This window comes from Gambusia affinis, linkage group LG21 (genome assembly GCF_019740435.1).
Source record: "Gambusia affinis linkage group LG21, SWU_Gaff_1.0, whole genome shotgun sequence".
Classification (NCBI taxonomy): Eukaryota; Metazoa; Chordata; class Actinopteri; order Cyprinodontiformes; family Poeciliidae; genus Gambusia; species Gambusia affinis.
The window spans coordinates 8,301,691-8,314,804 of NC_057888.1; the positions used below are offsets into that span (position 1 = coordinate 8,301,691).

General features: G+C 36.0%; 1 protein-coding gene across 4 annotated transcripts in view; it reads left to right on the forward strand.

Annotated features, from left to right (window-relative positions):
- The window catches only part of esyt2b (extended synaptotagmin-like protein 2b), a 36,404-nt gene extending 23,316 nt beyond the window's left edge, over window positions 1–13,088 (forward strand). The window contains exons 12-24 of one of the 4 annotated variants that reach the window (XM_044104335.1): window positions 571–660; window positions 731–826; window positions 1,855–1,956; window positions 3,598–3,660; window positions 5,570–5,644; window positions 6,854–6,940; window positions 7,014–7,163; window positions 9,178–9,530; window positions 9,651–9,749; window positions 9,901–10,032; window positions 10,555–10,660; window positions 11,641–11,690; window positions 11,789–13,088. In XM_044104335.1, the coding sequence (XP_043960270.1) occupies window positions 571–660; window positions 731–826; window positions 1,855–1,956; window positions 3,598–3,660; window positions 5,570–5,644; window positions 6,854–6,940; window positions 7,014–7,163; window positions 9,178–9,530; window positions 9,651–9,749; window positions 9,901–10,032; window positions 10,555–10,660; window positions 11,641–11,690; window positions 11,789–11,861 (1,476 nt within the window). In that variant the 3' untranslated portion in view covers window positions 11,862–13,088. The remainder of the gene's footprint in view (window positions 1–570; window positions 661–730; window positions 827–1,854; window positions 1,957–3,597; window positions 3,661–5,569; window positions 5,645–6,853; window positions 6,941–7,013; window positions 7,164–9,177; window positions 9,531–9,650; window positions 9,750–9,900; window positions 10,033–10,554; window positions 10,661–11,640; window positions 11,691–11,788) is intronic. The other 3 variants (XM_044104336.1, XM_044104337.1, XM_044104338.1) reach the window with 3 other exon arrangements.
- The last annotated feature ends 26 nt before the right edge of the window (window positions 13,089–13,114 follow it).

Below are 13,114 nucleotides of genomic sequence, written 5' to 3' on the forward strand. Positions count from 1 at the left end.
TGAACAATATCTCCCCTGGCTAGTTCAGGGAAATGAAGAGAAGATGAAAATGCATTGCTTTTAATATTCTCCAGCTCTTTTACAAGGAGGAGAGAGAAAGCGAGGATCCCACCAGTTTCAGTTTACTTCACAACTCTGGGTTTTTGCACCTGCAGGTTGTGACTCTGGACGGTTCAAACCCAGTCCAGAAATACCCTTTATTTTGTGTTTCCATCGAGCTGCCTCCAACATGCAGGGTGCTTTATAGATAAAATTTACTGATTGCTTGATTGATTGAAAGAAAAACAAAGTTTTGTCATAACAAAAGCCAATCTTAAAATCCGATAACTTTAACTAAAGCAGACATAAAAGTTTGTTCAAACTATGTGTTTGTTAAGCCACAACAAAAAACCTGTGAATTTTTGAATTTTGTTTCATTAACTGAAAAGGAAAATAAAAGCTGCTCAGAAAATATTTAACCTGTTATTCTGGGAAGAGAGCCAGACATAATAAAATTAACTTCTTGCTTTGTGTGTCACAAAATAAGACCAAAATATTCATTCTGATTATTCTTTTTGGCTATTGTTTTAGTGGTTTGAACTGGAAGAAACCCCTACAGGGAAACTCCATTTAAAACTGGAGTGGCTGTCTCTATTCTCCACCCCAGAGAAGCTGGACCAGGTAACACTAAGTTATTATTTTTTTACTGAATGTAATTATGACATGTTAATGCATATTCCTGTATCCACAGGTTTTAAGATGTGTGCGTGCAGATAGAAGCCCAGCAAAAGATGGACTCTCGTCAGCACTATTAGTGGTCTTTCTGGACTCGGCAAAGAATTTGCCGGTAAGTCACTAAAGTCTCCTTATTTATATGCTGGTGATTTAACAGTTCTAGATGAATAGTTTGTGCTATTGCTTTCCTGTTTAGCAGGCTTCATATTTTCCATCTGAAGCATACATGCTTCAGACCTACAAATAAGTATTATTATTGTTCCGGTTTAAAGCCGAAAAAACCCCCCCAAAAAAAACATAAGGTGCAAATATACTGTCAATTTGAAGGCAGCAGAAATGCAAGTAAATTTTTATTACCATCACTATGTTTTGACAGTGACAGAATTTTATTGCTATTTGCTGTCAAAGACATTTTGATACAGTAAAATCTTTGTGCTGTCGATACACCAGGCATTTCTATGTACAGTTTTCTTGCAATAGTATTCACCCTTTGTGAATGTTTTCACATTTGATAACATTACAAGCTCAAATTAAATGTTTTTATTTGGATTCTAGGCATAGGATCGACTGAAATGTCACAACATAAGCGTGTTGTAGAGGGAAATTATGTTTTTCAAAATTCTACTACTTTTCTGATTTTTTTAATTTGTAGTGAATGGGGCTCAAAAGCAATGTCCTGCACTGCATACCTTTCAGATTTGTTTTTGTGAAAAATGTGAAACCATGAAGTATTTTCCTTACTGACAATTATGTCCACTTTTTATTTACTTATCTTATAACATTTAATTAAAATAAATTAAAGTTTGAGACTGACAAAATGTGAAAAGACATTCAAGAAGTTTGAATAGGGATTGCAAACACAATTTGAATGTAGAAATGTCTGCATTTAGTGCTTGCCGCTCAAGGACTCGATCTAATAAAAACATTTGTGGTCACTATTGTTAAAGGAGAGCCTTGGATGAATAAAACTTTTAGTTTTCAAAATCTCTCTTGAGATTTTCTTCAGCAAATGAACAAAACAACCCACATGTAGTCCTTCATTTTCTTAGCCAAATGGATTTACATGAATGTGTCAGAAATACGGAATCGATTTGAACTATCTTTCTGTTTCCTCTTTATTCTCCTGCGTCTCCACCCCAGGGTGTCTTCACAGGCAGCTTAGGCTGTGGAAACTTGAGTGAGAGGAGAGCTTCTGGCTTAATCTTTTGTGAAAGCGATACTTCTGAGTGTAGTGCAAATTTTGTGAGTCCACCGATGCTCCTGCATCTTTGTAACCTTAGCATTAGCACCGTGTGATGACATGGATTGAACCATAACGAGCTCTTTCAAGGTGTTCTTTTAGAGCATGTGTTAGCTGCATGCATTTTTGTGTAAAAAAATCCAATAACCATTAACATGAAAAAGACTTTTGGAAACCACAAGATCAAGCCATCCAAATAGCCCCTAGGTGCTTCTTTGTTACATTATGGCATTATTGTGCCACATAGTGCTCTGCTCAAGGCTGGAGTGAGATAGCTTCAGCACTAACACTACTGGCAGAGTTTCTAATGATCTGTCAGTGCTCATGTGGAGATTCATGCTCGGGTACAGAAAGCCTGCAGCGTGTGAGGTAGTCACACAGGGTCTTAAATTAATTCCACCTGGTCTTTTCTGTGGGGAATGCTTTTATTACGATGTTATTGTCAGATCCTAGCAGTGTCATAAAGACCAGCCCCATACATCCTGGTCTTTATTGTTAAACTGTACTATTCATACATATCATGTGCAATTTTGACACAAAGATGCATCTCAATTAATCAGAGTATTTTCAAAAAGTAAATTTTCATTTACTCAGTTCAATGAGAAAAACTTGTATTTTACATACATTGAGTGCACACAGTGGGATTTCTTTCTAAAGTGCTTTTTTCTGTTAATTTGAATGATTATGGCTCACATCTAATGGAAATTATTTCACACATAGCAGTAGATAGGAATAATGAAAATTATTTCTAATTTAACTGAAACGTATACTCATGTAATGTGCAGGTGTAGTTCTGGTTATGTTTATGCGGTGGATTTCAAAGCACTGACTCCAGGCTGAGTTGGCTGCTTTTATATCTGAGCCAAACTTGGCTGGAGAATATAGATGATGGTCAGCTGTACAATCTATCTTCCCCAGTAGGCAGGCTTAGTAATTATCCTCCAAATTCTTCAGTGGTCTTTGCTTCACAGTCCTTTGAAGACATTTTTCTTCCATTCAACTTTCCATTGATATGCTTGGATACAACACTATAAAAAGCCAAGTTTATTTAGCATTGATCTGTTGTGGTTTATATCAATGTCTGTGCATTAACATTCTCCAAACTCCACCAAACTATTGTTTCACAGTTGTTTCAAGGCTGGAGTTTTTTCTTCCATCCATCCATCCATCTTCTAACACCCTTGTCCCAAGTGGGGTCAGGATGGGTGCGAGTGCCTATCACCAGCGAAGATTCCACTAAGCTTCCCATGGAAAATTGAGTGGAAGGAACAAGTGCTTGGATGCAACTTTGTGAATAGCTAGGGTGTTGAATACTGCTCTTTTGTCACATACCCATCGTGGATGATGACAATTATTTGTGTTTTAAAAATCATTTTCTTATTGATCTAATATATGTATATTTTAATTGTCAAAACTTTCATTTGTTGCAAATCATAATCATCAAAATAAGACATAGATACACTTGAAATATATCATTCTGTTTGTAACACGTTTATGCAATGCATTGATATTCTAATTTATTCAGATTCACCTGTAATTTTTGGGGGTCTTTTTGTTCCCAGTGACAATTTTTGTTCCCCACGACTCATTTCAACTAACCACGGGTGTGATTTTTCTCCCTCAAATCTCCTTGTGGCTTAAAGATCAACCTGTCAGATATCACCCATGACGGGTTGAAGCAAGTCTCGGTCTTTAAGGCCCTGAAGGTAATGTGGGAGGAATGGTCTGCATGTCAAGATCACAACGCTACACTGGAATGCTGGGCCACAGCTGTGTCACCCTCTGTTGAGTGATTGTGATGATTATCAAGGTGTCAAAGTGAAACTGTGCATGACAATGACATGATTGTTGAATAAGGGTTTTCATTTCCTAACCCCCAGCTTGCATGCAGATGGTTTATATGACACAAAAACTCACTAATGTGATTGTTACTTCTCTGCTTGTCTGAGTATTTCTCTTGCTTTGCTGTTGACTTGAACTATGACTTTCATTTTACAAAAAAAACCAACCTGCAGAACCAGCCAGCTTCAGAGCAACATACGTGCATGTTTGCTAATCAGGAACATGGTAGTGTTGGAATTTGTGGTTCAGGATCCAGGACAAGATTGTCATGCCTGTTGGTTGGCTTTTTGTAATTTTCCAATGCAGTGATTCCAAGTTTCTTTGGAATGTGTACCATCTAAATTCTGACAGTGCGGGTAAATAGAAAAAAGGTTTGACAGCTGTAGTTGGATTTAGAAACAGCCCTGTTAACCTGCTCACACAATTATGATTGTTATGCTCTGCACTTCCAGAAGCAGGTAGATTGTAACAAAGTCTACAGTCCCTTACTTAGAAATCAGCTGTTGCACATTTCCAGTTAGTGTTTCGCTGTTTCTTCTTAGAAATTTCCAGCTTGCAATTGTTCCTCATACAGTGGCACTCCCTTTACCTTTCTATGGTGGTAGTTCAGTAGGTAAAAAAAAAACCCTTACACCCATATTCCGGCTTGACATTAACATTTCTCCAGAGTTTGTCAGCTTTAAGAATGAGTGTTCAGATTTTCCAATAAAACTATGGCTGACTACTTTGTGTTACAAATACTCTGAAAGAAAACATATAACATATGGAATCCTGACCCTGGATCAAATATGGACTAATACTGTACTATGTTCATGAGAGGAATAAGAGTTAATTTTTCAGCTCTAAAACTGGGTAAAAGTACCAAATCCAGGGTGTTTAACATGCAGCCTGGGGGGTATTTGAATGATTTTGTGCATCTATTGATCTAAAGTAGCAGAAACCTGGTTTGCTAACCCTTTTGATGCAAATACATAAAAACCCCGTTGTGGTGAAATGTCCACTACTTTGAAGCCTTCCAAAAAAAGATGCAGACAAATAAAAGATACTCAAAATGAACAATTTAAATATACTATTAATTGTTTGTTTGAATTTTCTTGCATTTTAATTTGTATGTTTGTTGTACAGCCCTACATCCTCCAAACACAATGATTCAAATAAATCAGTACATGCTCACTGTGCAAATGAAGTTTATGCCCTTGATAAAGCCTCTGACTGGAGCTGTGCACACTGTGCCTTCCATAATTATTTTTGCACATCTGTTAAAGATGTGCAAAAAGCCTATAAATAAAGAGATACCAGTCTTCAAAGATGTCTGTGTTTGTACACTACAGTAACAGATCTTGCATTAGGTCTGCTGTTTTTCTTTTGTATATTTTGTATAACCCTGCATAGTAAATGGTTGTGTTAATGAGCATTCAACAATAGGCCTAATCATATGCTGGTGAGAAATGGAAGACCTTTTCTCTCTTTTCAAATCATCTGGGTCTTTAATAATAGGGGCACAATCCTTCCGTGAGGAATACTGATTAATTCCCAGCTATTTAAACTCATCATGCTAAATTTAACCTGTAGACAAGACAAAGCCCTGCAGCGTCTTGGCATCCTGTCTGCCTGCAGCCTTACCAGTCTAATAATCTTTCCTCCTCTCCGTGGTGTGTGTTGTGCTGATTGTGTCCTCTAACATGTAGTGTGATTGTGCTGTCCGTCACTGAATTGTGTTTCACGCTGTTGGTGGTTACCTAACACCTCTCTCTTTCTCTGATTGTCTAATAGTCAGCCAAGAAGAACAGCAGTGAACCCAGCCCTTATGTCCACTTCACAGTTGGGCACAAAACCCTTGAGAGTAAGGTGGGTACTTGAAATACTTGCTTGAATTTCTCAATATTTTTTTTTTTTTTGCTTTCAGTTCTTTGTTTACTTTCAGTCTCACATCTTCATTTGAACTGATGACTGATTTATTGACAACTCACTCTGGCAAATGTTACTTGTTTGGCTTAGAGGAAGAAGAACATTTGTCACCCTTCCTGCTGTGTGCTATATTTAGTTATACATCATTTATTCAATATAAATGTCAGCTAGAAGAACTCAAGGGCTGAAACACTCACAGCTCCTTAATAATTGAATTAAAATATTTCCCAAATTAAAGTTTACAAGCTCCATGAGCAAGAATAATTAACACATTAAACACATAAAGGGCTAGTTGAATAACAGAAAAAACTTCATACTATGACACAGTTAAAGGTGTTACAGTTATAACATTAATATATTGGTGATGCTTGGTATTTCAATGAAACCTCAAGATAGCATAATCTGTTGCTTGCAGTTTTTACTGTGTTTGGAGTATTGTCAAAATGTCAATTCATTTCAGCCGCTCTATTAATGAAGCACAGCTCATGAATTAAAAAAAGACTCATTACAGTTATATACTCAATTTCCCTAAAACTTTTATTACATCAGACCAGATGTCAGTGCTGCTGATGCACATTTTTTACCACAGGTTTTCCTTTCACCCAACTTTCTGCTAATATGCTTGGTTAGATTATTCTGTTAATCCCAAAAGACTGCAAATTTTACTTACAGATGGGGAAGAGTGCTGAGTTGGTTATTTTTAAACAGCCACTGCCACAAATAGACATTGCAAAGCAAGCCTGCTCACAGAGTGCTATTTGACAACATATAAAGAGAAAGTTGAATGAAAGGAAAAAAAGGTGCACACAGAACAGAGTTCACTGGTATAATGTTTCAATATCCTTTATGTCCAGGCCTTTTTTTCAGGCGGTGCCTAACCACAGGAATGTGTCTATGTTGGCTCTCAAGTTTGTTGTTGGCCTTTTGTGATATTCTAATTTTCTAAGAAGATACATTTTGGGTTTGCATGAAGTTGCATGTCATAATCTTCAGTATTAATAGAAATGAGTTGTTTAAATAAATCAGTGTGTATACTGAATCTATATCAGTTTCATTTTTAGAATTCAGTTAATAAAAAAAATAAACTTTTTTGATATCCCAGTTCATTGACTATGTTTCTATGTTTCTTTCTTATATTTCTCCATCAAGGTCCGTTACAAGACCAGAGAGCCTCTGTGGGAGGATTCCTTCTCTTTCCTTGTTCACAATCCGACAAGGCAAGAGCTTGAAGTGGAGGTAAAGCCACACCAAAAAAAATGTGAGAATATATACTCCATGAAATGAAGGTTATACGGTTTTTTTGTTGCAGATAAAGGATGATAAGCAAAAATGTACACTGGGTATCTTACGGGTGCCTTTGAGTAACCTGCTGTCGGAGGAGGACATGACTCTGGCTCAGTGCTTTCCTCTGAAGAACTCTGGACCCAGCTCCACCATCAAACTAAAGATGACTTTAAGGGTAAGAACAGACTTTACACAGGTTCTGTCTGTGTGCCTGAGTCATTTACAGTTGATGTCACCCATAACAAATGTTCAGAAAAAGCCAAACAGCAAATAAATTATGTGAGATTATTTGTATTAATGATGCAAAATGTTTTATCTAAATAACTTTCTGCTCTCAGCTAGTTTCTTTCAAACTTTTTACCTCCCTCTTCTTTGTTTCATCAAATTTTTCAGACACCGGATTAATACACAACTATTTTAGGCCTTGTCATAAATGATCTTTCTTGCCTTCATAAAAATCAGTGCAGCTGTTTGTGACATTTGCTTATATTTATATTTGCGTGAGTGTTTTGGTACACTTTGCCTCATTATTGCCATGAATGCAGGTCTGGTGATGTACCACACTCTAACTTCTATGCAGAGTTTAGCATGTGGTAGAAAAAAGTTCATCACCCCTTACAGATTTTGATTATACATAAATGTTAAAGGCCATCACACATTTTAATTACAGGCAAGGACTAGCTGAGTAGATAAAAAAGTGTTTTTTTAATTATTTCCTTCATTAAGCTTTCTTAATCAATTCCTTTGTGTCAAAACAATTCCTTCCTGACATAAAGTTATAAATCTTTCTCAATATGTTTGACTTTGAGTTTAGTTGAATTTTTTTTACATTATATTGTTCCCTCTGATATTTCATTTTATTTCTGTGTTCCTGATTACTAGTGTTACTTTTACCTCAGTTCCTCAGAGTCCTGCTCTTTTGCACCTGTTTTCTATCTGCTCATTTACTCACCTCTGTTGCATCCAATAATGAAGACCCCAGTATATATACTTCTCAAGCTGGTTTTATGTCTGTTCAGTTCTTTAAAAAAAGTGCTTTTCATCTTTCTGTCCTCTGCATTTGGGTTGTCCATAGCTTACAACATGACAGAATAATTTGCAGTAACACATTTTTAAGTAGAACTTGTTTGACACTAGGAAGTAAACTAAGAGATCTCAAAAGACTACACATCATGCCCCGGTCCAAAGAATTTCAAGAACATTTGCCAGTGTATCAATGATTCATACAGGAGGTCACAAAAATACCCATAAAGCACTGCAGCCTCTCTTACTTCGGTTAATGTCAGCACTCATGTCTCAACAATAAGGAAGAAACTGGGCAAAAATGGCATCCAAAGGAGTTCAAATGTCCTCCTTTGCCAAAAATATCTTAGGGATTCTCAAGACTTTTGAATGAGTTAGTGCAGATAGCTCAAATGAAAAAACAAAACACAAGCAAGGTGTGAATGTCCTCTAGGTGTTGTGGTATGATCTAAAGCATGCCATTAGTGGTTGAAAAGTGTCCTTTGGTAAATTAAAACTTTCATGCAAAAAACGTGGATAAGAATGCCTTCACAGTGATGTAAAAGACCTATTGTTGTTACCCCAACAACCCTTAATTGTAAGATAAGTTGTTTAAGATAAGATAATCCTTTGACATTTTCTAACTAAATAAAATCCTTACTCAAAAGCTGAATTTTCTGTTCACTCAGGTTATCTTTGACTGATATTAGAAACTTTCTTGACAGTCTAAGCATTTAAAGAGTGATAACAAGAAGCAAAAACAGAAGAAAATCTCTCTGGAAGCAAATAGTTTTTCACATCCATTACTGATGCAGGTATTTCAGTTAGTAGTCAGTTACTACCTTGAATCACTGGGCATTAAGTTGAATTGTCTTTCCTTTGGCTGAAACTTAAGTTCATTAAATTGTTCTGAGCCACCACTAATCAGATTAAAAAGAAAAATGCATCCACATTAACGGATGTACTTCAAATTAGACTTTTTCAATTGAAGCCCAAGTAGTGTAGAAGTAATCAAGAATAACGTTGTTATTGTAAGTACAGATTTTAGTTTTAAACTACCTCATTTTAGACTGAAACACAGTACTTTTCTCTGATCATGGTTTCCTCAAACTTTCACTTACGCTATTGAAATTGCATTAAATATTTTACGGTTCTTTAAGCCTGCTATTGATTTCCTGTCTCCTCAGATACTTTCACTGGAGAAGCAGTTTTCTTCAGACCTGCCCTCTGCGGTCCAGGTCAGGAAGTCCAGTGTTCCCCAGACAGCTCCGGCCCCCTCATTGTGTCAGTCCGCTTCAGAGTCCCAGCTGCTTTCTGCCACGCCTTCAAAGCCAGTACGCGCCTCCACTCTCACCCTCCAGGACCCCGACGGCGAGCCGTACTCCGCCAGCCCTCGCCGCAGCACACCCAACCTGAGCACCAGTATGTCTAGTTCCCAGAAGTACCTGCCTCACAAGGAGTCCACCCCCAGCCTGGCGTCGGACATCTCTCTGCCCATCGCCACCCTGGAGCTTCAGCAAAGACTTCATCAGCTGCAGAAGTAAGACACAAAGACCAATGGATTTCCCTAACCCTACGTGCTCTGTGACCCTTCTATCCTTTTTTTATGGACACATTCTATGTCTGAAAGTGATCCTGACTGACTATGGTGTGTTTATAGTGGCTCGGCCTCCAGCCAGTACCCGCTGGGTAAGATCCAGCTCACTGTTCGGCACAGCTCCCAGAGGAACAAACTTGTTGTGGTGGTGCACTCTTGCCAGTGAGTTTTAAACCTGCTCTTGTAGCCAAGCATGGCTTAAGTTATTATTTAGCATACTTAATAGCTTATTATTCAGATTACATTATGAATAAATGAAGCCCCAAAGCCAGGCAGCATGACCATGACACAGTTTTGTTCAACCTTTCCGCAGAAACCTGATAGCCTTCACCAAAGACGGCTCAGATCCCTTCATACGGCTGTACTTGCTGCCTGACAAGAGCCGGTCGGGAAGGCGGAAGACGAGCACGATGAAGAAGACTCTTAACCCGGTTTATGATCAAACGTAGGTTTAGCACTCTCCTGTCAACATTTCTGCCACACAGCTATTAAATCTAAATAAAACAACTACCCACCTATATTTTCCACACCCAGACCTTTACTTTGTTTTACTTATATACCGTAATTATAATAACGCTGGTCCAAATACAGCTTTATGTCTGAAGTGATGCACCACAAGGGAAACAATGAGGCAAACAGATACAGGAGACTGAGATCTTACTGGTGAAAACTTAATAATATGTTTTAGAAGTTAAAGTTTCAGATGACGTAAATCTGACATCATCACTTCTTCCTCATTGCTTGTAGCATTCATATTCATAGAAAAATATCAACTTTTATTTTACAACCTTCTTCAAACCATCTCAAATGTAGTGAAAATTTAGTGTACAGTAATCTAAACTGCAATCTACCACTTTAGAGTACAGGTTCACATTTCAGGTGGACTTTAGATGTCACTAAATGATCTACAGGTTTTGATTTGAGTCTTTATAATGTTGATATTAAATGTATGAACTTGTGTCTGTAGGTTTGAGTTCAATGTTTCCACGGTGGAGCTGCACAGGAGAACTCTGGATGTAGCGGTAAAGAATGGAAGGAGCATCTTGTCCAAACACAAAGGCCTTTTGGGAAAGGTAACAGTAACACTGACAGGTGTTTTTAAGTACAGCACAGTATGTCTATGTCTGTGAAGGTTTTCTAAGCATCACATATGTTGAATTATAGAAATACACAAAATGAAGACAAAACACAATTCTCCTTGGTTGTCTTTTTAGGCTCTTTTAAGTGTCAGAATAATTTTAAATTAAATTTATTTTAAGATTTAAAATAGATTAAATTACTTTGACATCTTTCTTTTTGTCCAAACTTAACAAAAACAAAACTAAAATTGTAACAGCCTGACCCAGGACAAATCTGGGACACTGCTAGTCTATAAATGACGAAAGAACTTTAACATCTGGAAATATTAAAATAATACTTTTGAGAAACCGATTAAATTACAAAAGAAAGTCAATTTAGTCATGCAAGGTGTTTAAAGAACTAATTTATTTGTGCAATTTGTTTGTATATGAAATATTGTGATTGTTGTCCTTGGTCTCTTTTCTATGAACCAGTTTTTTTTATTACATTTGTGATAATATTAATAAATAAAGACGTTTTCAGATTAAGAAAAACATACATTTCTTTAATTTTTTTCTTTTTTGCCCAAATGCGGTGAACGCTTCAAACATTGCACAAAACTGGGACTACAGCAACAAAAACAAACACCAAATCGACCAGTATCAGAAGAACAACTAAATAAAAAACACATGATTTAACCTCTCAATATATTTGAAAAGAAAGCTGAAATAAGAACAAAATCTACATTTAAAAAGATGACAAAACAGCAGCAATATCTGAGAAAACATTTTTAAGTTTTTAAGGTTTTTCTGTAAGGGACGAAATAACATAAGACGTATAGAAATATCATGGAAAAACATTATCTCAAAAGATAGATCAAATGTTACTAATTAATTCATGTATTGATTAACTCATTCAATGTTTATTTCTGTACCTACATGTTTTATGTTTTTATTTATTATAAATTTAATACATTTCTTGTCCAAATTTGCAGGTGCTGGTAGATTTAAGTGGAGACGATATAACAAAAGGCTTCACTCAGTGGTAATCAAACCTTTTAATCTGAATTCTTACTCTTTACTTTTATTCAATGATTTGAAGAGAATCTTATCATGTTAGCTCTTTAATATTTTGTTCTGCAGGTATAATTTAACGGAAGATGGTTCATCATCTCAAGATTTGAGAAGAAGTCAAGAATCTCTCATCACCCAGTGAAACCTCTCTGTACTCTAAACAGTTATCTTATTTTTCAGACTGTTTATTATGTTTATTATGAAATTCAAATGAATTTGGGCATTTAAGAGATTTTCTTTCTTTCTTTTTTTTTAGAAAAACGGCTAAAGACACACTGTACTATAAAGTAGTAAAAAATGCAAACTGTCTTGTTTTTGTTTGCCAAGTTTTATGTAAATATCAAGATTGTGCATATTTATATAATAAAAATAACAATTTGCAGACTTTTTCATGGAATTATGTTTCCTTAATGGAAGTTTTGTTGAAATATGTCCAAATTCCTAGATATTTCTGTGACATTTATGCAAAACTGAGACAAAATCTGTTTGTGAAAATGAACCAAAGGAATAGATACAATCCTACGCATTGGCCTCATAAGTAGCACTCCTTTTTTGTTATTTATTTTAGTTTTGTTTTAATTTTTTGTCATGCAGTGTTATTGATTGTTTACGTCCTATTGTTCTTTATGCCTGTTAGAAAAATACATGTGATGCATGTATGCAAATTGGATTTATTTTTGGAGATTTGTACAATATTTGTGATTTTGAATTTTATCTGAGATGCTGAAGAAAGTGGCATTTAGGGCTATGAACAAACTACATAAGTATATAAAAGAGGATACTTGAATAAGAGTTTGAAGAGTTTCAAACCAAATGTGAGTAATGTAAACAAAGGAAGGTAACTTTTCAGGTTGCTGCAACATGTTGAGATGATGCATCTTTGGCTATGTGCTTGTAAATGTTTTGCCTTGCAATTTTAACTGTTTGTTGCAACTTTTCAACACATTTCTTCTGATCTATCTTGTGCCTTAAAAACCTGCGATGTGAGTTTTTGTTTTTTCTTCTAAAATATTAACATTTTCAAATTACCTGATGCCTAGTGGCTTTGAATAAATATATATGTTCTTTTGGAAAAGTCTGATTATTTTTTATCATTGTAATAAATACTATATTACTTGTATTAGAAACATGACTGCAATGATTGTGTTTGATTGTGTTTGCACAATCTCTTTAGATCAGATTCCCAGGTTTTATGCTCTTTTTTCTTCAGCTCACCTTGCAGGTTTTATATAGGATTACAGTCTGAGTGAGCTGTGAAGGAAGGTTCATTTTGCCTCCAGTGAATCATTTCTGTGTTGATTTTGCCTTGTTTTAAATGACTGTCCTGCTGAAACCCTTTCTAACAACAATCCAATAAAAATGTTTAAAACATGAGTCACAGATCTAAATGTTTTG